The sequence below is a fragment of the Erpetoichthys calabaricus genome, chromosome 14, assembly GCF_900747795.2.
Source record: "Erpetoichthys calabaricus chromosome 14, fErpCal1.3, whole genome shotgun sequence".
Taxonomy (NCBI): Eukaryota; Metazoa; Chordata; class Cladistia; order Polypteriformes; family Polypteridae; genus Erpetoichthys; species Erpetoichthys calabaricus.
Window position 1 is genome coordinate 33778379 of NC_041407.2, and position 27491 is coordinate 33805869.

The 27491-nt window shown below is 38.9% G+C and overlaps 1 protein-coding gene across 3 annotated transcripts in view; it reads left to right on the forward strand.

The window, feature by feature from the left end:
- The window catches only part of LOC114664944 (uncharacterized), a 98785-nt gene that overhangs the window by 58976 nt on the left and 12318 nt on the right, over window positions 1-27491 (forward strand). For all 3 annotated transcript variants that reach the window (XM_051936234.1, XM_051936237.1, XM_051936235.1), the window contains exons 5-6: window positions 5381-5487; window positions 14696-14812. In XM_051936234.1, coding sequence (XP_051792194.1) covers window positions 5381-5487; window positions 14696-14812 — 224 coding nt within the window. The remainder of the gene's footprint in view (window positions 1-5380; window positions 5488-14695; window positions 14813-27491) is intronic.

The following is a 27491-nucleotide window of genomic DNA, read 5'->3' on the forward strand; positions in this document are numbered from 1 at the left end:
GTGTCTAATGAGCGTTTGCTCATGTAGTCCCGAATGAGGCACATTACCTGCATTGTGAGGGAGCGTCAGTTACGGCAATGTGGTGCGATTCTCCAAGGGTGATCCGACTCGTAGGATCCTCATTGTTGAGGACCCGAATGGTTGGACCAGGTCAAGGGAACGCCCACATAACACATGGCTGCAGCAGATAGAGGGTCATTTCTGGAGGGTGAGACTGGACTGCGTGTCTGCCTGGGGGGTTGCTAACCAGAATCTTGATCTGTTTCATTGTGTGGCGAATGCGGCAATGTGCTGTACCAATGCATGTTCCCTGACCTGACCTGACCTTACATATACTTATAAAATTTTGTTTTATTTTTTTAAGCTTTGTGAAATAGTGACTAACGCAATATTGTTTTATATAAAGTTATCTTCCTCTTTAATGGTTAGCTGGTTTTCAAATATGATAATAATATATTTTGTTTTGTTGAGAAAGGTCAAGTTTTGACCTGTGCAATGATATTTTTTGTTTGTTTTGCTGATGTTGGTAATTTATACAGAATAAATGTCATGTTCGTATCATGTGTGTGAGGGGTAGGGTGGGGATAAGAGTGCCATGGCTCAGCAAATTGCAGTTTCATTTTTAGAATTATCATTATTTAACTTAACCAAAGCTAAAATAACGAAAATGATTAAATCAAAATACATACCAGTTTGCAGTCTTGGAAAATATTTTCAGATGATGTGGACTCTATCTAGATATTCCTTATGGAGAAGTCGGTTGTGCAGAAGAACTACTGAAGTTATTGTAAAAATTACTCATGAAGTGTGAATTCTAAACTTGCTCTTTTACTTCTTCCTTTTCTAATGTTATTTACAGTGTTTGTGATCATGTACGTTATTTTTGCTATTAAGACAATTGTGGACAAGTAGTGCAAACTCATGTGCACTGCTTAAATTGGAGGAAGTTATTTATTATGGCCAGCAACAAGTAATACATGTATTCTCTTACTGTATATGTTGAAAGATCTTTGCTACTCAAATATATTCAACAGCACTTCTCTTGAACCACTAAAAAATTTTTTTCTCATTTTCTCAGAATACACAGCTGCATTCTATCTTACATTCTTATTTACCATTTCCTTTTGAATGCATGTTTTGTATTTTAATTTTAAATGCATTTGTAAGTTTTCCATTAATTTTTAGCACATTGGTAAATGGTTTTTGTAAAACCTGTAGCCAAAGAATTTTAATCTGGTATAACAAACAGTTCTAACTGGTGTACTGCCTATTCCTAATTCATTTTACGGATTATTTTTGAATGTCTTCAAGTAAATGGGAAGTTGTTTTAAGTTATCTCAAAGTGCATTTGAGATAATTTAACAATGTTTTAGATGTTCAAATTATATTCATTGAAATGTATTTCATATTATGAGAATCTCAAATTTTAAGATTTCAGAAAATAAATTTGAGTCCTCAATGAAGTAAATCAATGTGAAGATATCTGAATTTATTTTGAGATATCCTGAAATCATTTCCAGACAATTTTGGATATCTCACATGAATCTGGATATGTAAAATGTATTTTGAGTTAAATTATTTTATTATGTAAATATAATTTCCTTTGTGAATCAAGATACATCAAATCCATTTGAAGATATCTAAAAATAATAGGAAGTTAATTTGAAAGCACAGGACACTTTACATAGCTAATAGTTTAAGATCTTCCTTTCCTTCCTTGTATGAAGTTGCAGTGACTGTTGGTGAAGTTTACATAATATGGCTTACCTTATAGAATGGAGGGAGGAGATCAGTAGAGTTCATCATGGTGTTTAAATCCTATTTTAGGACAATATTTATTTCAGTAACTATCCAGTATTTAAATATTCAAGTTGTATTTTGACTACATCTCTTTGACTACAGAGGTCTCAAGGTAATGTTTGTGTTTAAACTAGTAGAACCTACTGATTGTTGCACTAGAGACTGGAGTTTTTCTGTATGTAGATCAAACAGGCAGGTAGGAATTCCACTGCATTTAATACATCCGACAATAATCTTGAAATTGAACCTGTTGAGGTAAATTTAGAGATTAACTTTCATCATATTTCAGAGTACATTAGACATACCTCATTATTAATTAAAAATGTATACAGTAATCCCTCCTCCATTGCGGGGGTTGCGTTCCAGAGCCACCCGCGAAATAAGAAAATCCGCAAAGTAGAAACCATATGTTTATATGGTTATTTTTATATTGTCATGCTTGGGTCACAGATTTGCGCAGAAACACAGGAGGTTGTAGAAAGACAGGAACGTTATTCAAACACTGCAAACAAACATTTGTCTCTTTTTCAAAAGTTTAAACTGTGCTCCATGACAAGACAGAGATGACAGTTCAGTCTCACAATTAAAAGAATGCAAACATATCTTCCTCTTCAAAGGAGCAAACAATTCAATAGGGCTGTTTGGCTTGTAAGTATGCGAAGCACCCCGGCACAAAGCTGTTGAAGGCGGCAGCTCACACCCCCTCCGTCAGGAGCAGAGAGAGAGAGAGAGAGATAGATAGAGTCAGATAAAAAAATCAATACATGCCGTTTGAGCTTTTAAGTATGTGAAGCACCGTGCAGCATACTTAAAAGCTGCACACAGAAGGTAGCAACGTGAAGATAATCTTTCAGCATTTTTAGACGAGCGTCCGTATCGTCTAGGTGTGCGAACAGCCCCCCTGCTCATACCCCCTACGTCAGGATCACAGATAGTCAGCGCAAGAGAGAGAGAAAGAAAAGTAATCCGGGTAGCTTCTCAGCCATCTGCCAATAGCGTCCCTTGTATGAAATCAACTGGGCAAACCAACTGAGGAAGCATGTACCAGAAATTAAAAGACCCATTGTCCTCAGAAACCCGCGAAGCAGCGAAAAATCCGCGATATATATTTAAATATGCTTACATATAAAATCCGCGATGGAGTGAAGCCACGAAAGGCGAAGCGCGATATAGCGAGGGATTACTGTAAACTACTTTATACTTATGTGTACATGTGTTTGTTTTCCCAAAGGACTCACTTAGGTTTTTTCAAATGCAACAAATGATACCCACACATTTTGTTCAAATTCCTTTCTATTTCAAAATATAAACTTGCCACTTTAAGAAGAAATTTTCATTTTTTGTTAGTTCATTTTAGGGAACTAGTCAGAAACTGAAATTATTAAATAACATGTTATCTCAGCAAAGCAAGTATTTTAGGGCTGTAACAAATAATTCACTCCAGACATCATAAAGGTTTGGGGCAGCCACCCATATATTGTATCGTGGCTGTGAAAGTTTTAAATAATTGAACAGAGATGTTCACAAGACAGAGTCCAAAACAGAACTGTCAAACTGGAGGTAAGCTGGTGGCTTTAAAGGCCCCTAGAGGAATTGATGTCATTGGGGCCGGAACTGGAAGTGACGTCATCCAAGGTGCCAGAACCTGGTGGGATTTCCCAGGAATGGTCTGTAAGGAACTGAGAAAGACAGTCGGCACATCCTGCTGCCCCGTGGTCTGATGTGGTATTACAATTACTCAAGCCCTTTAGCTGCCTCCTATTCGCACGTGTGTGACAGGGTAAAATAACGTCTTTGTTGTGAAAAAAATCACCATTTAATACTTGATTTAGCATTGTTTTGTCAAAAGAGTTTTTTTTGTGGTAGATATTTTGGTAGATTTGTCCAAGTTCAATAATTTACTATATAACATTATGTTTTATAGCAAATTATTAGTTTTGTTATTATTATTTTATTATTATTATTAGAATTAGTTTTCCAGTGTTTGATTGATTACCTTATTGAATCTGTTCTCCAGATGATTTTTTTAGTAATCTGACACAGGCTCCCTTCCAAAATTTCATTCACTGTGTCACATGTCCCATAGAATAATGCTGCCATCACCGTAATGCATTGTAAAAATAATGTTTTTGGGGCATGGGTAGTATTTGAGTGTTTTTGACACTAAATTGTTGGCTTATTTTGAGTAATGCTTTTTTATCTTGCAACCCTCAAATACAGGTCATTGTTGCTTACGGATAATTATATTATTGTCAGCTGGTGCACTTTTAAACTGCTTGCAGTCAATGAACTCTGTACATCTTTCAGAATAATGGTTGTTGCCCCACCGGGCTTTCATTATGCTTAGGTAACAGGCTTTGATGGATTTCTTTTATGTAGTGTGTTGGTGATGTTGTACAGTTCCCATATATCAACTATAGGGCTGATAATTCTGAGTAGGGAATCCAAACACTATGATACAAATTTGTATTCATTTTTTCTGATCTGTGAATTTTGATCACTTTTCTCACTCTTCCTTAGAATCTGGCTTAGTCTACATTTGCATAATATACTTCAGATTCTATGCGTCACCAATAATTCCTAAACAAATTGTAGTTTTAAGTAACCTAATACAGTAGTGACTTGCAGTGGTACAAGGATAGACTGGAGTGGTGAAGGAGATGTTCCTTCATTATGGCAATTTTCTTCATGTGTGAAAGCTTTGAGTCACCACTTGGGTCTGAGTATACAAACAAGCAGCAAATATTTGTTTTTCAACCATAAGATCTCTGCTGGTAAATTACTATTTTTGCTTATTACTTCTTCATCCTGCAAGTACCTAAAAATATTGATTGTAATGAGATGTGCGAGTATTATTTACAGCCCAAGAACACTTGAAACAAATACTTTTTAAAGACACTGTAAGCTTGAATTGATTTTATTCCAGTTAGTGATCTATCAATTTCTTCACTAAAAAAAAAACAAAAACAAAAACTAAACAACATAGATATGCATTAGTATAACAGTAAACACACTGTTGATGTTTGCTTATGCGTTCATATTATGAAAAAAAAATTAATCTTGCGTTTGGTACATTTTCCTGGATGGTTTTGCAAAAATTACTAATTTTTTTGCAACTTTGACGCATTTCACAGGTATCGCAGATACATGTATATCTTCCACACAAAATGTGTCTTCTTTTACCCAAACATAAAGTAGGCCCAGTTTTTGCCATTGTTGTCTTTGTATCCTTATTCAGCTAGCATCTATTTTATCATATGATTGATTACATTCACCTAGTCACGGAAACATTATTTTAAAATGAGCCTTGGCATTATTTTCACTTTATAAATAAGGTACAATTAATTAACTGTGTGTTATATTTTTGTTCTTTAATTATTTCTCACTGGACAAGAAGCCTTCTTCATCTCTGCTAATTAAAACATTATCTTCTTAGAGTGTTATTTGTTACCATCTTTTACTCTTGAGTATTTGTGGTATTAAAGTAAACATAGGCATGTAAATGATTTGATATGAAATTCTTGACCTGTGTATACATTACTTTTCTTACTTTGAAGTTTTGTATTACCTTTCCTTGTAGCAAATCCCTCAGACCTAAAGACATCAAATCAGTTCCTTAATGAGACAAGCAAAAAATATTCATCAGGTTCAATACAAGAAAGTGGAGAGTGGAATCTTAATTTTCAGGTAAGATTTTCATCATTTCATAGATTTCAGTCTACACATGCTACTGTTTTAATCATGTTTATTGAAAGATATTTGTAAAGAATCAATACTTGTATGTTTAATTACGTTAAATGATGTTTAAAATTAAAAAGTAAAATCATTTGTGTATAATCTTTAATTTAAATATTCTCTTCAGGCAACATTCCCAAAATGCTGAAAATAATTAATTGTTATTTTACTTGCATTTTTGTCTAAACAGGAAATTAGATTATACAAAATTAGTTCACCTTACCAAGTAATGTAGTAATATATTGTACTGTGTAAGTATGTTATATAGCATATTATTAATCTTAATGTACAAAATCCACTGATTTCACACTATATACAGTAAATTTTAGCTCATCGGAAGGTTTAAAGTTTTTCCCCATTGTTATTTAATTACAGCAACATTACAAGAAATGCAGCAGCTCTCTTTTGATATCAACACAGCTGCTGGAAGAAAATAATAATAATAATAATAATGCATTTTATTATTTATTTTACTTTACATTACAACAACAATAATCCATCCATCCAGCCATCCATTGTCTCCCGCTTATCCGAGGTCGGGTCGCGGGGGCAGCAGCTTGAGCAGAGATGCCCAGACTTCCCTCTTCCCGGCCACTTCTTCTAGCTCTTCCGGGAGAATCCCAAAGCGTTCCCAGGCCAGTCGAGAGACATAGTCCCTCCAACGTGTCGTGGGTCTTCCCCGGGGCCTCCTCCCGGTTAGACGTGCCCGGAACACCTCACCAGGGAGGCGTCCAGGAGACATCCTGATCAGATGCCCAAGCCACCTCATCTGACTCCTCTCGATGCGGAGGAGCAGCGGCTCTACTCTGAGCCCCTCCCGGATGACTGAGCTTCTCACCCTATCTTTAAGGGAAAGCCCAGACACCCTGCGGAGGAAACTCATTTCAGCCGCTTGTATTCGCGATCTCGTTCTTTCGGTCACTACCCATAGCTCATGACCATAGGTGAGGGTAGGAACATAGATCGACTGGTAAATTGAGACCTTCGCCTTACGGCTCAGCTCCTTTTTCACCACGACAGACCGATGCAGCGCTACAACAACAATAACATTTATTTATATAGCACATTTTCATACTACTATTTTCAAGTAATGTAGCTCAAAGTGTTTTACATGTTGAAGAAAAGAGAAAAAAAGACAAAGTAAGAATTAAAATAAGAGAACACTAATTAACATAGAATAAGAGTAAGGTCCGATGGCCGGGGAGGACAGAAAAAACAAAAAAACTCCAGACGGCTTGAGAAAAAAAAATAAAATCTGCAGGGGTTCCAGACCATGAGACCGCCCAGCCCCCTCTGGGCATTCTACTTAACATAAATGAACAGTCCTCTTTGTATTTAGGGTTCTCATGGAAGGACTTGATGATGATGGTCATGTAGACTTCTGGCTTTTGATCCGTCAATGTAGGAGCATCATGGTGCTTTGATTAGGTGGTGGTAGCGCAGGTCGCCACCACAAAAAAACGGGTAAAGAAACAGAAGAGAGAGTAGGGGTTAGTACGGATTTTAGAGCCATCATGAATAGTTATGATAATTAATTGAATATACAGAGCTTATGAGAAAGCCATGTTAAAGTAATGTGTTTTTCGCAGTTTTTTAAAGTGCTCCACTGTATTAGCCTGGCGAATTCCTATTGGCAGGCTATTCCAGATTTTAGGTGCATAGCAGCAGAAGGCCGCCTCACCACTTCTTTTAAGTTTAGTTCTTGGAATTCTAAGCAGACACTCATTTGAGGATCTAAGGTTACGATTTGGAGTATATGGTGTCAGACATTCCAATATATAAGATGGAGCGAGATTATTTAAGGCTTTGTAAGCCATAAGCAGTTTTTTAAAGTCAATTCTGAATGACACAGGTAACCAGTGTAGTGACATCAAAACTGGAGAAATGTGCTCGGATTTTCTTTTCCTAGTTAGGATTCTAGCAGCTGCATTCTGCACTAATTGCAAACGATTTATGTCTTTTTTGGGTAGTCCTGAGAGGATTGCGTTACAATAATCTAGTCGACAGAAAACAAAAGCGTGAACTAATTTCTCAACATCTTTCAATGATATAAGAGGTCTAACTTTTGCTGTGTTTCTTAAGTGAAAAAATGCTGTCCTAGTGATCTGATTAATATGTGATTTAAAATTCAGGTTACTGTCAACAGTTACCCCTAAATTCTTTACCTCCGTCTTGACTTTTAATCCTAATGCATCAAGTTTATTTCTAATAACCTCATTATATCCATTATTGCCAATCACTAAAATTTCTGTTTTGTTTATATTTAGCTTGAGAAAATTACTATTCATCCATTTAGAAATACAACTAAGACATTGTGTTAATGAAACAACAGATTCGGGGTCGTCAGCTGCGTGTCATCAGCATAGCTGTGGTAATTCACGTTATGTCCCAAGATAATCTGACCTAATGGAAGCGTGTAGATCAAAAAGAGCAGCGGACCCAGGATAGAGCCTTGTGGAACACCATATAGAATATCATGTGTCTTTGAGTTGTAATTACAACAACTAACAAAGAATTAGCAGTAAATCTCAAAGTGCTACTAAACAAAGGCAAAGCAAGATAAAAACAGAGATAAAACAACAATAATTATAGCATTCTTATTAATAAGCTTTCCTAAATAGAAAAGTCTTCAGCTGTTTTTTTAAAACAGCCCACAGTCTGCTGAGTTCTTAGGCTCTCTGGTAGGGCATTCCAGAGCCGTGGAGCAGCGGCTGCAAAGGCTCAGTCACCCATTGTATGAAGTTTGGCCACAGGGGGGCGAAGGCGGTAGGTATTTGCAAAACTGAGGTTTCTTGCAGTGGATTGTAGTATAAGGAGTTCCTTGAGATATTGTGGAGCATTGACACAATATCCACCTCTCCTTATTGTAAAAAGATTCATGTATCACTTGGTTTAAGTAGGTCCAGATAAGTTATTGTAAGACCGTAGGTGACTCTGAAGGTGCATTAATAATAATAATTTTTTTTAATCAGTTGTGGTTTAAGACAGTAAAAATGCTAGAGAGTTTTATTAATTTGCACACAGATTATTTTAATTCTTGAAATCGTTGAAAATTCACTAAATGCATTATCATCTTGAAAAAAATGTGAAATTCTGTAATTTTTAAAAAGAAATCTGGATTTTGGAAGTTTTAAATTGTGAGTTCATAGTTAAATAATGATTTTAGTTGTCAGTTTCTCATGCTTGATTCCATGTCTTTTTCTATAAGTTTTTACATTTTTCAAAAAGCTATTTAGATGCATTTTTAGGAAGGTTGACTAAGAAATGAAGAAAAAGATTGTAGATTTACCTGCCTGAGACTTTATATTGTACAGTAATCATTTAAAACATTATTTACATAATTCATATTGTTTCATCGTATCAATGTTTCATGGCTTCTGATTGTGTTGGAAAGGTGTTTTATAACAATAAGCATTGTAATGTGTAACTATGACCCAAATAAATGTTAGTGTTTAATACTTCAGGTTATGTACTTAAAATTAAAATAGTCCGTATGGGATCAGAGTCACTGGAGGAAACCTTGGTTACACGTAGTGGTTAAAGAAATGTTGTTGACGAAAAAATAATCCCTTTATTAATTAAAACTAAAACATAAATAAAACATGTTCTGAAAACTTGAAAATAAAGATGAAAACCAAACAAGTTTTTGGTATTTTATTCTTGATTTTCACCATACTGCATAATGTACATATGAATATGCAGTTGCTGGTTTATTTATTATATATTATTTAAAACTTTTCCATGCAGTCATAAATTTAGGTAGAACCAAGCATTAATTTGTGTGCATGTGTATCCTTCGCTGCCAGCATCTGTATCTGTTGATTTCATTGGTCTTTTCATCCATCAGTCAGCTTTTCCTTCTAGAACTGAGGGGATACTAAAGCCTCAACACTTGTCAATGACTTGTTCTGTGCATTTCATGGCCAAAATTGTCCGATAGTCACAGATGTTCCATTGTCAGTGAATGGCAGGCTATTTTCTCCAAACTTCAATGAAAACATTTGCTTAAATTAAAACACCACCTGTTTGGAAGATACAGCTAAATAATTTGACAATTAGGGCCATGGAGGATTTGTCAAGCTGACAAATTGTCACCCCATGCTTCAAATTCAGTCAATAGACTGGTAGAAATGTGATCTTTATACACCAAAGAAGAAAGGAATTTTAGCCATTTAACCATACTTGCCACAGATATTGCTCGTTTATTGATTATACCTTTGCAGTGACAGATTAAGCGGATATGTTGCATGCAGTCAATGTTATCAACCAAGCCACTGCACATATACATTTAATTTTAGTTAGATTATGCATACTGCTATTTTCATTGGTTGGAGTAGTGTTGAAGCTCACATTCCTGTCACAGTATCATGGTGAACTTCTCTATGTTAAATGTTTTATCGAAAGCAGATGGGACTATAATGATCTAAATATATTTAGAATAATACAGTACTGCAAAGTTTTAAACAGAGGATTTCCATCTGAGTGTTTACTTAGCAGACAAAAACCAATTTAATGATTGATATCCATCCAGCATGTGGCTGTAAAACTGATACTGAAATACTCTTATCTTTTTCATTGTTTCTTATCATTATCATTGTGGGTGATTGTAACGTTAACATTTATATTCCTACATGTAAGCGTACAAAAATTGTGTTATTTGTTCCTGGCTTTCTTCTTTCTCATGCTTGTCACTTAGATCTAATTTAAATTTTGACTTTCAAATATTTATTAATGTTTGGTACTAATTTGTATCCTTTGTTATTAATGTCCTCTTTGTTTCTGTTTCTTTTGTTTTCCTTTAACTATTTGTGAAGTGCTTTAAGTATTTGAAAGATACTATTTAAATAAAATGTAGTAGTAGTAATAATAATAATAATAATAAAAATAACACGCGTTGCCACAAGTTCAGGTTTGACTTCCATCCTGGTCAATGTCTGTATGAAGTTTGCATGTTTTCCCTTTGTGTATCAGGTACAGTTTAATTGTTGCATATTAGAAGTGTGTCATTAATGTCTCTTAATTTCCAAAATCTGTTTATTTCTATATGTGTTGTTAAATTACATCCACCCAGTTTAGAATCACAGGGAGCTACACAGGTTTTCCATGTTGATTATTAAATGAAAGGTCTGAGATGTTTCTGTATAGATGTTCAATATTTAATGTACAGTAAATGGTATGCTTGTATAAATGCAGTATATAAATAGAAATACATTCATCCGTATTTCTGTTGTTATTGATATTAACACAGTTCAAGTAATGACTTCAACAGTATTTCAAAAAATAAGCAAGGTAAGAATTCCCTGAAAAAAGTACACTTCCAGACTTTCAAAAAGGGTATATCTCATGCAGTAAAGGTTTATGTGTGCAGTGATCACACATGGAATCTAAAAGAAAAAAGAAAAATCTATTTGAAATTAAATAACCACTTGCTTGAACTTTTTGCTAGTTAGGGTAACAAGTGACATCAGAGCACACTTGTCATTTGATTCTTGGCATTTTTTGATTATACTGGAAGCTTGAACTGTCACATTATCTTGAGAAAATGGATTTTTGTTACAAATAGTACAGTTGTATGTATTAAGCTGACAGGTACAACATGAATGATCTACAATTGGATAACCATAAAGAAAGCTGTGTTTTATACTTGCAAAAGTGTGTCTGTGTAGACATTTTTGGAGAGTAATACAAAACTAATAAAATATAACAAAACATAAAATTTAATTGCTAAAAATCTAAAAACAAAAAAGAATAAAAAAACTAAAATTAGGAAATGGTTAAAAGCTAAAAGTAATGAAAAACTGAAAATAAATTGCATGCGTAATTGAGAAAACTTGAACATCCATCCATTATCCAACCTGCTATATCCTAACTACAGGGTCACGGGGGTCTGCTGGATCCAATCCCAGGGGGTCTGCTGGGCGCAAGGCAGGAAACAAACCCCGTGCAGGGCGCCAGCCCACCGCAGGCCTTGAAAATCATTGGAACGAATTGAATGACACATCTAATATATTTTTATTAAGAAAAAATGAGAAGAAGTTTTATACAAATGTGAGATGGTTTTTAAAAATGTTTATAGCTTCCTGTTTGGGCTGACAACAAATAAGTGTAATCCAAATTTTTGTAATATAGTTTATAGTGATAGTCATTATTACTGTATGAGGGTTTGTTTGTGGTCTGAACCATATAAATCTATTATATCTATCTATTATCTATATATCAGGTTTTTTAAGGCTGATACTGATCACTGATTTCATGTTACTTGATCAGCTGATTATGATACTGATTCTGGTTTTTATTTTTATAATTTTTTTTTTTACCCCTTTAAAAAACTTTTTACACTAATCTCCTACATAACTAGACAAATAGAAGTGTTACATCCTATATTAAAGTGTATTTTTATAACTAAACTATAGACCATAGGTGTTAACTGTTCATATTTAAAAACAAGAAAAATATGAAATTCTGTAGGCTTATTGTTTAGTGACTATATAATGCTAAAATAAAATTTCTTTGAAATACATACTTTAACTAATAAAATAGTTATAAAAATATGTATCCATAATTCATATAGTATAAGTGAAAATGAAATGTTTCTCATAATTACAAGCTGTCATTGTTTAGTTTTTTCTGTAATGTACCAATCTGAAACAAGGCTTACTTTAAAAAAAAAAAAGTAGTTTTCACCATTTCTCGAAAAACAAAAACATATATATATATATATTTATATACTATGGGGGAAATAATTTTATTCCCTGCTGAATTTGTAAGTTTGGTCACTTATGAAATGAACAGTCTCTAGTTTTTTATGGTAGTTTCATTTTAATGGAGAGAGACAGGATATCACCAAAAATCCAGAAAAAACACATTACACAAAATTTATAAATTGATTTGCATGTCATTGAGTGAAATAAGTATCTGATCCCCTACAACCCAGTCATGTGGCACACAGATTACAATCAATCAATTGCAGATATTCCTGATCTGTATAAAGCACACCTGTCCACAGAATCAATTTCTTCCATTCCAACTTCTCCACCACCATGGGCAAGACCAAAGAGTTGTCATTGCATGTCAGGGACAAGATTGTAGACCTGCACAGGGCTATAAGACCGTTAGGAAGAAGCTTGGTGAGAAGGTGACAGCTGTTGGTGTGATTATTCGGAAATGGAGCAAATATAAAATGACCATCAATCACCCTTGGTCTGGTGCTCCATGCAAGATCTTGTCTCATGGGGTGATCAGAAAAACAGCCCTAAAGCATGTTTCCACCTCCGTGCTTGACTGTGGGAATGGTGTTTTTTGGGTCATACTCAGCATTTGTCTTCCTCCAAACACGGCGGGTTGAGTTGATGCCAAAGAGCTTGATTTTGATTTAATCTGACCCCAGCAGTTTCTCCCAACCCTGCTCTGAATCATTTAGATGTTCACTGGCAAACATAAGACGGGCCAGTACATGTGCCTTCTTGAGCAGGGGAAGCTTGCGGGTGCTGCAAGATGTCAATCCATTACGGCGTAGTGTGTTACAAGTGGTGTTCTTGGTGACTGTGGTGCCAACTGCCTTCAGATAATTAACAAGCTCCTCCTTTTTAGTTTTGGGCTGATCCCTCACCTTTCTCATGATCATCCTCACCCCATGAGACAAGATCTTGCATGTAGCTCCAGACCGAAGGTGATTGATGAATCTTGTTCCTGACGTCCTTTGACATCTCTTTGGTCTTGTTCGTAATGGTGGAGAGGTTGGAATGGAAGAAATTGATTCTGTGGACAGATGTGCTTTATACACATAGCAAGTTGAGATCAGGAGTATCTAATTGATTGATTGATTGATTGTAATCGCCAATCTGTGGGAGCCAGAATTCTAGCTGGGTTGTATGGGATCAAATATTTATTACGCTCAATGACATGAAAATCAATTTCTAACTTTTATGTAATGTGTTTTTTCTGGCTGATATTCTGTGTCTCTCCATTAAAAAGAAACTACCACTCCAGCTTGCATACCATACAAACCGGTCTACAGATGTCACCATCATGCATATTCTACACACCTCTTTGTCCCTTGTGGAATCAAGAAAGGGAATTATGTAAGATTATTGTTTATGGACTACAGCTTGACTTTTAACACCGTTGTCCCCCACTTATTGGCCACAAACCTTAAAGACCTGAGACTGAACACCCACATCTGTGACTAGGTGCTGTAATTTCTAACAGGCAGGCCTCAGGTAGTGAGAGCAGGTAACTGCTTCACCAACACTATCATTGTCAACACAGCCTTGTGGAACTCCTGTGTACTGAGTCCCCTGCCGTACTTCCTTTACACACATAATTTTGTGGCCAAGCAGAGCTCCAACACCATTGTTAAGTTTGTTGATGACACAGTGGTCTTAGGCCTCATTTACATCAATGACGAAGATGCATATCTGGACACAGTAGAGAACCTAGCAGTATGGTGCCAAGTTCATAACCTCTCACTGAATGTCAACAAGACCAAGAAGCTAGTGGTGGACTTCAGGTGGAAGCAGCAGCAGATCTACACATAAATGGAGTCCCAGCTGAGAAGGTGAGTGGTTTCAACTACCTGGGTGTGTACATCACAGAGGACCTGATATGGACCCAGCACACACAAACTCAGGTCACGAACACAAGACAGCAACTTTATCACCTTAGGCTGGGAGCATGCAGTGATAGCGTATTGCTGCACCCTCCACATGGTGAACAACCTGGACTGGGACCCGACTGCAGTGGGTGACACCTCAACCTCAGCCTGCTCAACTCAGGCAAGTGGCTACGCAGCCTAATGGAAGAGACCGAGAGACTCAAGGAACTTTTACCCTCAGGCCATCAGAATACAACATGCCAACAAACATTCAAACCTAAAGCTCACTTTAAGTTATTGCCTGGCCACTTTATATTTTTTACTGTTTTTACTGTTTCAGATTTTAACTTAATTTTAATTAATTTAGTTAATTTTAGTTAGTTTTGTTCATTTTTATATTGTGTGTTTGCTTTTGTTTTACACAATCTTGGTGTAGGCTTGCTTTTTCATTTCACTGCACGTTGTACCTGTATAACTGTGTGTGTGACGAATAAAACTCTTGAATCTTGTATATCAAATGCTGTTGAATTGTGCAGATTTAAATAGATATCCTTATTTTAATTTTAGCCAGGTGGTTCCATTTTAGCCATAAGAAGAATCAAGATTGCAGCTGCTGTCAAAGGTTACCTGACAAGAAGGCTTTTACAAACAGAGCGATTAATGGGACTGATTAGAATCATTAAGGTAATTTTGTTTTTAAGGTGAGCATATTCTTTTATATAAACTAGGGGGCTTCGCCCCCTGCTCGCTTCGCTCGCCAACTCCCGTGTTTGGTTTTCCGGATACACACTTTTAAGATTTTTTTTTTCTTTGAATTGTTGCCATTTCATTAGTTTCACTTTTATTTCAGAACTTCTGTAAAAACAATATTTGTAATCTTGCGAGTCCCAATATGCTGAATCTTTTTAATGAGGTCAGGATAGGTTTCTCTGTTTGGAATTTCAGCACAGACAAAACAATCTACATCATCAGCAATTAATAATTTTTTTTTACAAAGTAAAAAAGTAAGTAGAGTTCTGCATTGGACTCCTGTCTGTAAAGTCATGCTGTTTTCCTCTCACAGTTCCAAAAGTACATGGGGTTACCAAGGTGATACCCCAGCTTTTGTCTAGGTTTTTGTACAAGGGCTAGACGGAACGTTTTTGACTCCTGGAGTAAATTTAGCTTTTTAAATAAGCAGACAGATAAATATATATACATTAACAAAGTAACCAATAAATGCTTTTTCGGTAAACTCCGTTTTTGAAATTCTCAAGATTCTTTATTTGTCACATGCATAGTTATACAGGACAACACACAGTGAAATGCATCCTGATCTGCTTATCAAAAACTGTGCAAAGTTAGAAGAATATCAGTTCGATTAACAAAAAGTCATAGATTGAAAGATAACAGTATAGTAGAACATAATAAATAAGTAAAATTATGTGAATAAAGTAGAATTAAGTGTTAAGGTGCAATAGTGTAGTAATTATTGTGCAAAACTAAAGTTAGACTGGTGCATAGTTAAATGAGGCAGTTTGTTTGTTTGTGCTACTGCAATCTTTACTTTCTTTTTTTATATTTTCTAATTTTCCTACTTTCATATCCTGTAACTTTCTCCACATGTGTATAGCGCCAACATTTTTTTTTTTTTTTTTTTTTGAGCCTTTCTAATTTCACTGGTTTCATAGTCTCTGACCTGCTCTGCATGTGTTTAGTGCCAACGTTTGAAAACGTCTTTATGAAGTTCTACTTTGTCTTTTACTCATTGTGTTTTAATTCCGAGCCGGATTGGATGTGCTTTTTTTTTCAATTCCACTTGTTCCAGGCTGATAATTACTTTCCTTATTTTCTGAATTTGCACCTTGATTATTTTTTTTTGCTCTTTTTTCTCTCCAACGCATTTGAGTCTCTTTTCTCCGCGCTGCTTTCTTCTTCGCTTAGATGTCGACATTTCATTTATAACGTACTGTCCTTAAAAGCTTTATATGCGCTGAGAGCCCTGGATCTGTGTACGCTCAAATCCTTCACAAGACTGAATGTTTTGCTGCCTATTGTCCTATTTGATAGATTGTAAATAGGGCGTGTCTTTGGTCTCGTGAGTAGATTGTAAGTAGGGCGTGTCTTTGGTCTCGCGGGTGTATAAAATGTCTTCGAGAAGATCACGTATCTGTAGCCTTGCTTTTCCATTCCAGGATTTTCTTTTATATAGAGAGAGATTTCATACAGGTAAAATTCCTTTACAACGAACTCCCAGGGACCTAAAAAATATTTCGTTGTAACGAAAATGTTGTTGTAATGAAATTCTGTGTTTGTTACTATAGTGCTTTCTTTAACTTGCGCCCAGACATTCAATCATTTCAATAGCTTCTTTCGCGTTAATTTTAATCTCCTCCTGCCTACAAGTTATGCTGACGAGAATGTTTCTAAGCATTTCCTTACAATAATACACTTTCAGGGGTGTGAATGATGCCCAAATCCAATGGCTGAAGCACTGCTGTGCAATAGGGTGGGAGAAATTCCATGTGGACATTATCTAATTGTGGAAGCACAGTTATCAATCAAGAGCTGAATCATCCTTTTCTTCTTCATATTGTGAGGTTTCTGAACTCTTTTGAGACCCATACCCCCCACCCAGCGGTAACGACATGCTGAAGTGCGTCCCGAAGCGCGATTGCCGCGTCTGTGTAAGCTTGTTTGTCCGTTGCTGGGGCAGGGTAACAACAGGCTCATAGAGCTGCAGTGAAGCGACACAGAAGCAAATCATAAAAGATCGGGGTTGTGCTATAAGTCCCTGTCTTGCACCCCAAAACACGAGGCTGAGTCTCTCAGTACTTTAGCAAAACTAGCTTTATTCAGCTTGAAACAGGAACAGCACACTTATTTATTGTAGTGTGATCTGCCACTCTGCTATACACAGACACAGCAGATCAGTGATCAAGTAATCCTGTTACCTGCATTTACAATGTTCCTTGCATATCACCCATCGATATCTTTTCTGTTTGCTTTGGCAGAGAGATGCAGCACAGGTTTGAGCCAGATATTGCCCCAGCAACAGATAAACAGCCTTCCATAGACGCGAAGTTTGGACTTGGGGACAATCTTTAGTGTGCTGTCTAGTTGAGGGAGGTCCCAAGAGAGTTCACAAACCTGACATTTTCTTGAATGAGTGCCGCATTAATAGGAATGTGTCTTGAACGAGCATCACTGAACCACATAAAAACAGCTTTTTTGATGTCTTCAAATGTAGCAGTTCACATACGTTTGCATCCCAAGATTTGTTTTCTTTTTTTGCTCAGTCTTTCAAGAAAGTTGACAGCATCAATAGCGATAGCAAAATTCCGAATTCACTGGCAACGTCTTTTTTGTTTTTGTCGCAATCGCAAAAATGTAAAGTTTTTTTTTTTCTTCTAATATGAACTGTTACTGTTTTTTCGTGTCTGACGTTTCTATAGGAGGGTGACAATGAGTTAAATTCCATTGGATGGTGTGGACGAAAAAGGCACACTGGAAAGCAGACAGATAATATTTTCTCAATTCACTTTATTTATTCATTCGGAGTCGCAGTAAGTAGAGATTCAAAAGAGTATAACTTATTGCCGCAAAGCTCAATTGAACCCTGATCAAAAGCCAGGAGGGGTTTTTTATACTTCAGCATCTCATGATTAATAAGACAGAAAGAACATCCTTATCAAAACAGTAAAGTTAAACAATATGTCTGTTGAGCTAAGCATTATCTGTGTTTTGGAAGCTAAGCACAGGAGAGACGCCTTTGCATAAACCACATGTACTTTCTGCAGCCTTGTGACCTTGTCCCTGAAACATTCACTCTGAGAAAGGGAAAAACAAGAAACAGCTTACATTTTATTCATCTGGACACTATTTCTCCTGAACCCTGGAATAACATATTTTTGTTAGTTCATAAGCCAAAGCGTCTCTCACTGGCAAGTTACAAAATAGTTATTATAAAGATTCTAATTTACTAAACACACAAAATACATGGTGCTGAGGAGAACATTCTTCTTCTACATTCCCCCCTTTTTTGAACCAACAAAAATATGGGTGACATAGGAGTAACAAGGGAAAGAGTAGGAGAAGGGGAAGGAGTGGAAGGAAAGGAGGAAGAAATGGGAAGCATGCATTCTTCGTGTAACATATAAGCCTTGGCCACGGAGGCAGTGAAATACTGGGACACAATATATCTAATTAGGGGGACTATACAGCAGGCCACAAGCAACAGAATGATAAAAGCAACGGCCAGTGAAATAAAAACTGACCTGAGCCATCAGCCCCAGGGGCTAGAAATGCCAGAAGTGGTAGCTAATTTATTTGAAAGGGCAGTTAAACCTGGCAAAGCACGGTGATTGATCCATCGGGAGCCGTATTATTAGGGATGCAAGTGCAGCACACATCACCAAACATAGCACATACACCCCCCTTTTCAGCAAGGAGCATATCTAATGCTAATCAATTTTGCCAAGTCATAAGAGATGTTCTATCAAGCTGTTCATGTATCCCTTCAACAGCCTCTTTAGTAAAATTCAGGAAACGCTGTTGGTTGTAATATAAGTAATTAAGCCAATCTACATTTTTATTTATTGTAACTTGGGGGAAAATAGACTCAAATCCGGCAGCAACTTGATCTCGCGCTTTAAATTTATCAGGGACTCCGCGAGGGACACCAATGGAATCAAAGTAAACGCCAGGGCCGTGAAGAGAGAATGTGGAGGGGTCAGCAGAGCGGGGTCGACGACGTCGGCCAGAGCTGGACGACATGCGAGGAGAATTCAAAGGGAGGAGGCGGAAAGGCATAACAAGTTGGGTTAATGCGCATGTGCCAGTCCAAACAGGGGGAAGAATATCAAGTAATTTTAATGTACTACACATCCACCAAATATCAGCACGCGGAGTGGACTGTGTCAACAGGAAAAGTGATAATGTAGAATTAAATGAGGTGGAGTTAACCTGGAAAGTCTGGGAACAGAAGGAAGAAGGGATATGACCAACATTAGTACCTCGGAAGGGGGAACTATAATTACTAGAGAAGCAGGTATAATTGCCTTCATGAGACTGGAACATTGGGGGAGTCATATGAGGAGTGGGGGGGAAAAGAGGAGAGAAAGTGTAATGCAGTTAGAGTCTTTTGGTGTGGACGGAGAGGTAAAAAGGGCAAGGAGACAAGGAAGACCAACAGGGTCAGAAATATTAGAAAGAGGGAAAGGGACGGTAGCCAAATGTGGCCTGGCCGTAGCACAGGCGTAGTAATCAGATTGATTTACTTGCTTAGCCGAATATAATACCCACTGTAACCAACGGTTCTGATCGCCATAGCCAGTTTCAATTGAAAAAGTGGATGAGAGGGTGGAAATATTCATAATCTTAAAAGAAGAAAAGTCTGGACCAGAAGTTGGGGTGACAGGTGTGTGTGCAGGAGAATGAGAGGTGTTAGTAACAGGATTGTCAATCTTAATTAGAAATCTCCCTAAAGGGTCTGTTCCAGATACATATGCCCCAAATATATAGGTTCCTGAGTCATGTAAAGAGGAGTTCTTCAAAATGATGATCAAGGGGTTACAATGGTTGTCAACACATTTATGAGAAGCATGTCCTTTTATGATAGAAAATCGATTTTTCAAACCGTATTTTTGGGCCTCAAAAGGTTGAGAACCCCAGTTCTCAGTTCCAGTGTTAGCAAAAACCCATTGCCAGGTGTCACAGTTACTTCCCCAATAATACTTCGTAACAGTCATACACACGTATTTGTCAGACCAGGTCCACTGGGCTTGTCGACCAGTCCCACAGTTGATAATAGAGCAGAAATCAACCTGCACTGATGTGGTGATTCCTAACGGGAAAGTCAAGGTGACCAGGGCAGTAGACAAGGGAAAAGAAAGCATAGTAGCACAGCAATCAAGGGTGCCATCTCTTGCAATGTGAGGCGTGAATCCAGGCGGGCAATCCTTCCATTTTCACTGCATGTGGTGTGGATAGAAGAACTTGGAACGGTCCTCTCCATCTCGGCTGATGCCAATGTTTCCTCCGAGTGTCACGGACAAGGATCCAAGTGCCTAAGGGAATCGGCGTGTCTTTAGATGGAAGACTAGTCCTCCAGGCCTGGTTAACCTGCTCGTGGACTTCTTTCAGAGAAGCTCGGAGACCTGTAAGACAAAAGAGAAGATCATTGTCCACAGTATGCAGGTTAACATTTCCCATAACCATGCCCACAGGCATGGGTCGTCCGGTCAGAATTTCAAACGGCGACAGTCCTAATTGCCGGTGTGTTCTTGCCCTCAATCTCATTAAGGCCAGTGGCAAAGTGTCTGGCCAGGATAAATTTGTCTGCTCACAGATTTTGGCTAATTTAGATGTTAGGGTGCCATTGTCAGTTTGCAATTTCTGTGGTATGCCCCACCTAGGAATAATTTCTTTGATTAAAGCTTTGGCTACAGTTTTAGCATCAGCGTGTTTAGCAGGAAAAGCTTCCACCCATCGGGAGAACACATCAACAATTACTAGACAATAACGGTAACCTTTAGACGGAGTTAGTTCAATGAAATCCATTTGGAGGTGTTCAAACGGACCCATTGGATTAGGTGTAACGGCGGGACTTACCTGGATGCCCTTTCCTACATTAGACTTTTGACATAATGCACAGCGCCTGCAGAACTGCTCTGCAGAGACGCCTTTGGGAGGAAAGGTTTGTTAGTTTGCCTATGGGTCCAGACTCCATTAGAGAGGGACCCTTCTTTGGACCATTTTCTTTTTTCTCTGTCCGTGGCTGCACTCTGTAAAGAAACAAGTTGATTATCAGGGTCCTGGTTATTTCTCTGTTGGAATAAAGAGATTAGTGTGTTATTTTATGCAGCCTGTTTAGCAAAGTGATCAGCTAATTCGTTTCCTTTGCTGACAGGATCTTGTTTTCCTGTGTGAGCTTGACATTTAATGATCGCTAACTTTGATGGTTTAGTTATAGCTATTAAGAGGGATTCAATCAGTTTTTGATGTTGGATCGGTTTGCCAGCGCTGGTCTTAAATCCTCTACTAAAATAGAATGAACGGCGTGAGGTACCTTTACTGTTAGGGGGCTCATGAGCACTTTGTTTGTCTGTATGTGGTTGCGTTAAAACTGCATTCATTAATCCCCCCTTTTTCGTCCACGAACACAGTGAATGGACGAGAATATGGTCAGTGAGAGTAATGCATTTTTTTTTTTTTTTTTTAAATCACATAGAGCCTTGTCAGCCTGCTATATCACTGCATGCAGCCAGATCGCAGTGTTAGCTAGATTTTGTAAAGGCTGTGCTCCTCCTGAAAAACTTACAATCAAACAACTTCTCAGGCCGCAAGCTGGTACTACTTTTAAATTAGGAATTCATCTCACCGTGGTGCCATACATGCTAGCCTCCAGATCATGGAAAAGTCCGAGGCGGAACCGGGTCAGCGACAACAAGGAAACACTAATTTCCGTGGCGACCCAAGTGCCAACTGTAAACAAAAATAATCCATTTCGGGAAACACACAGCACAACTCCACAACAAGAAAACATTCCCACCAAAAGCTATGCAGCCACAGAGAAATATGTTGACTTAACCTGTTGTTTTGTGACCGGTCTTGGAAGGTTTTGAATGATGGTTAAACGGCCGCTAGAGAGAGCTCTTGTATCGCAAGAAATGTCATGACCTAAATATTTAACGATAGCTTGAAGTAACTGCAGTTTTTTTTCGTTTTTTTTTTTTTCTTTCTTCGACACTTTTTTATGGCCATTTTCACCTAAAAAGAATAGCAATTTTCTGAGTATCATGTGCACTTGTTGTTTATTTATTTTTCTTTTCTTTTTTCTTATCTATATACTGTATCAATTTATTATCTTTTTCTGGCCAAAACCATAAACACAAGGGGCTTCAGTATATCCCTGAGGCATGACGGTCCAGGTCCATCGGCGGTTTTGAAAGGTAAAAGCAAACCAGGATTGAGAATCAGGGTGCACGGGAAATGGAAAAGAAAGCGTTAGCAAGGTCAAGAACAGAGAAGTACCGGTCGGACGGGGGCATCGTGGAAAGAATATTGGAAGGATTAGGAACAATAGGTGTTCTAGGAAAAAAACCGCAGAGTTAACTTGTCATAGGACCCGTCAGCCGTTTTACAGGTAAAAATGGGGGAGTTGACTGGAGAGTATGTAATTGGAATAATCGCTCCTCGCCTCACGAGATCAGAATGTACGGTGGCGATGCCAGCCTCTGCCTCCGGAGACAGAGGATCCTGGACACGGTACGGGCGGAAGGAAGATTTTGAGAAAATCACCAGTGGCTCAGTGTGCTATCCTTCCATAATCAATTTTTCCCTTGGGACCACAGTGCTAAGGAAACATGGGGAACCGAATCTCCTAAACAGAAAACGCTTTGTGAATATGTGAGGTGCACTGAAGCAACTGCTTTAGTAGACAACAAAAATACATGGAATGTGCAAAGTTTCAGGGCATGTGCTGGAGGAAAGAAAAAATTCTAACCAAGGTGTGTCCACTTCAGTAGGGAAAATACTGGGCAGTATAAGGCAGGGTGTCCGGGACTTGTAAGTGAGGAAAATAGGCATGAAGGGAAAGAATGAAGGGCTTTCAAGAGGAAGGTGTGTAGGGAGATGTTCAGGGTCCAGGCTGTAAAAGAGGGCTTGGGGTGTGAAGTGTGGCACAGGAGCTTAGGAATGGAGCAGCAAAAATCATTTTTCAGTTAAAGAAAATTGAGACTGACAATTTAAGTCATAAGATCCCATCCCAGCAGTTTCACAGGACACAAATGATTTAACAGAAAGCAACGAGTCAATAATGAAACTGTTAATGCTGAGCTGTAATTGCACAGGAACCTCCTTCAGCGCATGGCTCCTGTGTCCATTTCAAAGGCAGTTTCTTTGCCATTAAAGTCAATAAAAGATCAGTTTCAGCATGACGAGTAAGCAAAGGAAACTGGAAAAAGTGGCTTGGGTCCCTGATAATTCTTAGGACCAAGGAATGTCATTAGGCTCAGGGAGAGGGGGTGACGGAGGCGCTTGTGTGGGCAGTTGCATCTGAAATGTCCAAGTTCACCGCAGCCGTAACAGGCATATGACGCTGGCGTCTGCTCCGAAAGGTTAGGCATCTGAGCAAAAGGATTATTAGGGTTTGATAAATGGAACCCGCGTCCTCTTCTGTGCCCTCGCCCTCGACCTCCAAAGAATTTTCCACGTCCTCTCCCCCTAGCCAGGTCAGTTCTTCCAGTATAGTAATTTATTTGTGCAGCCAAAAGTTTGGTCTGTGTCTCTGACTCTTTTAATTTAGTCTGTCTGTCAGCATGCTCTGCATGACGCTTGTCTTCCTCGAACGTTGCGGTCTTCCAGCCTTTTGCAGGACGTGCAGACTTTGCTTTGAATGTCACTTCTCAGTCCCGAGATGAAAGGAGGCACTGCAGCACGAGTTCTATCGTTTGTATTGTCTAGCCCAGAGTGATTAGCCATCAGATCTTGCAATCGGTGAGCCGGCTGAAAGTAGTGACCAGTTTGTGCCCTTTTTATATTTTTCTGCCAGGGCTCCTTTCAAAGGCTCTCACTGGGCGAGGAAAGGACCTTCATTCCAACGCCAAGGGACACTGTTATGATCACTGTGATTTACAGTTGCCCATGTGGCTCTCAGCTGTCGACGGAGCACCTGTGTCCACTCTGCAGCATTTGTTTTATACATGTTATCCAGCTGCTGTAACAGCTCCACAAATTGCAGTCCACGGACTGCTCGTGCGCTGGGAGACAGATGACTCTTTTAATTTCTGCCATTACAATCCAGTAGCACCTTGTGAATGATCTGAATTATCTTCCTCAGGGTCAATATGTGAGGATGGGTCATAATGATATTGTTCATCGTAAAAACCTGCTCCAGACGGTTCGTCTGTTAACAGGGGTGCAGTTGGAGGAGAGGGTGCAGGAGGTGGAAGCGGGGGAGTTTTGGTAAGGAGGGGGTGGACAGATTACGGGGTATAGGGGGTCTTTCTTTTCGGTCTGCTTTCTTTTACTTTCAGGCTTGGGCGCTGTCTCTATCTTCACTTTCTGCAACGCTAGCAATAATTCTTCCGTGTCTTTTTTGTGTTTTGACTTCAGCAGCCAGCAGGTTGTTACGCCTCTGCTTATTCCACTTCTTACATGCCTTTTAAAATCCAACCCAGTCTGCTTCTCTATTAACTTTTTAGGGGACCCGCCTTTCAATCCCGACGGTGTACTAGGAGCCTGGTGATTCTCTGAAAATAATCCTTCTAACATTAGGTTTTGAGGACCCTGGGGGACCTGTTTGACTGGCGTGCCATTATAATTTCCCATAGTAAGCGGCAGGCCTTCAACAGAGAGCAACTCAATCCCCGATTATTTCTCGTCCCACTTGTCGTCCCTGGAATCAACCAGTCGACAAGTGGAAATCAACCTCCCCTCTTCCAAATTTCACACGTACTCTAACTGCCCCTTTCACCCCTATTCCTCTTAATATAGGAACGTGCCACTCGGTCCTTTCTACTCGAATTCTTAAGGGATGACTTACTAGCATTCACACTGTGCCGTCACTCTCTATGAATCCCTAAAACCCTTCTAGGTCGATACGGTATGATTCTCTATTCTTTCAGCATGCTTTTATTTTTTATTCTCTTTTATTATTATTTTCTTTTTTCTTTTCCCCGTATACTTCTATTTCTTCCAGCACACCAGTCAAACCAACGGGAATCCCCCGAATCTACTCACCGCGACTCCTTCTGCCTGCCTGGAAAAATCCCATCCAGTTGCTTTTCGTTTCGGTCAGGAGGAGGTCAGCGACTCCCCACGCAGGAAAACGCCCGAGGTTGGCCAGTCCTAACTTTTACCGGAGCTGGTCCTCGATCCGCGGAAATCGGTCCACTTGGACGAACCCGCCCAGGGAGTCGTCTGCCCGTCTCCTGCCCTACGTTCGGGCGCCAAAAACTGTGGACGAAAAAGGCACACTGGAAAGCAGACAGATAATATTTTCTCAATTCACTTTATTTATTCATTCGGAGTCGCAGTAAGTAGAGATTCAAAAGAGTATAACTTATTGCCGCAAAGCTCAATTGAACCCTGATCAAAAGCCAGGAGGGGTTTTTTATACTTCAGCATCTCATGATTAATAAGACAGAAAGAACATCCTTATCAAAACAGTAAAGTTAAACAATATGTCTGTTGAGCTAAGCATTATCTGTGTTTTGGAAGCTAAGCACAGGAGAGACGCCTTTGCATAAACCACATGTACTTTCTGCAGCCTTGTGACCTTGTCCCTGAAACATTCACTCTGAGAAAGGGAAAAACAAGAAACAGCTTACATTTTATTCATCTGGACACTATTTCTCCTGAACCCTGGAATAACATATTTTTGTTAGTTCATAAGCCAAAGCGTCTCTCACTGGCAAGTTACAAAATAGTTATTATAAAGATTCTAATTTACTAAACACACAAAATACATGGTGCTGAGGAGAACATTCTTCTTCTACAATGGTTTTCAAATGTTGACGAGCGATAAGTAAAAGGTATCACTGAAAACCGCAAGAAACAAAAAAGGCAAAAAGGCAATGTTTCTGTTTGGGGGATCGTTGTGCACAACTGAGCTGCGGCCATAGAACTAACTGCTTTGCGGTTGATTCATACATGCATTTCAAGGTCTTTTCGGCACTTCGTTGTAATGAAAGTATCTGCTGAATGTACTTTGTAGTAACGAGATTTCTATAGACTCGTGCCATTTGGGGAAGCTGTCGGGACCATAAAAATACTTAGTTGTAATGAAAATTTCGTTGTAAAGATATTCGTTGTAATGGAATTTTACCTGTATTTAAGAAATCAGAAGTGGTCTCTCCTAGACTTTCCCATATTCTCAGATATGGAAATGAATATTTGAGGAGTAAACTGCAAGACAATGATTATATTTTTATATTATGTACATTAAAGAACTATCAACAACAAATCAAATTTAAAATATATTGAACAATTATGATAAAAGTAAAGTTGAATAAATCACACTCTGCAGCTGCATGAATAAAAAGGTAAAGTACCTCTTCCGGTTAGCAGAAATAGCCCAAAAGTTGATAAAAATCTACGTTTTGTACCTAATACTTGTATGCAAAATTTGGTTGAGCAAAATGAAAGTGTATCAAGTTACCATGTTTACATACACAAACAAGTCAAGTCAAGCTGGGGAGCTTGCACTGGTACAGTGCGTTGCCGCACCCACTACACAACGAAACCCCACTGTGCAACCCCCCAGGCAGACACACGGTCCAGTCCCACCCTCCGGAAATGATCCTCTATTTGCCGCAGCCAGGTGTTACGTGGGCGACCCCTTGGTCTGGTCCAACCACTCAGGTCCCTAACAATGAGGATATTACGAGCTGGATCACCCTCGGGGAAACGAGCCACATGGCCGTAGTGCCGTAACTGACGCTCCCTCACAATGCAGGTAATGTGCCTCATTCGGGACTCCATGAGCAACCGCTCATTCGACACAAAGTCAAACCAACAGTACCCAAGGATTTTCCGGAGAGAGACAGTACCAAAGGAGTCCTGTCTTCGTCTCAGGTCACTGGATAGCATCCATGTCTCGTAACCATATTAGCAAGACGGGAAGCACCAGGACTCTATAGACTTGGACCTTCGTCCTTTTGCATATATATCGGGAGCACCACACACCCCTTTCCAGCGACCTCATGACCCCCCCCCCCCCCATGCTCTCTCAATCCGTCTACTGACTTTGACTTTATAGGAAGAGTCACCAGAGACATGACTTTCACTGCCCAGGTAAGTAAACCTCTCAACAAGGTCAACACGCTCTCCGCAAACAGACACACTGCTGATGGCTGTGCCCAAGAGGTCATTAAAGGCCTGGATCTTGTTTTTTTTCCAGGACACTCACAAGCCCAGACACTCAGACTCCTCGCTCAGTCTTTTGAGTGCCCCGATCAGAGCCTCCATTGACTCCGCGAAGACCACACCATCGTCAGCAAAGTCAAGTTCCGTGAACCTTTGTTCACCAACAGATGCCCCACAGCTGCTGGACCCCACGACCTTACCCAACACCCAGTCCAAACATTGAACAGAGTAGGAGCAAGACCCCTGACGAACCCCAGAATCAACTGGGAAAAACGCAGAGGTTCTGCCTCCACTCTGCACAGAACTCATAGTACCAATGTACAGGCCGGCCATGATATCCAGCAACCTCGAGGGGATCCCGCGAATCCACAGGATGTCCCACAGGGCAGCTCGATCAACTGAACGCTTTGTGAAAATCAATAAACACACAGACAGAGTTCAAAAAATGGTATTTTTGGACTTGGGGTGGTCTTAAAGTTGTGATTCATCAAAATCTCGAAATGGGGTTTTTGGA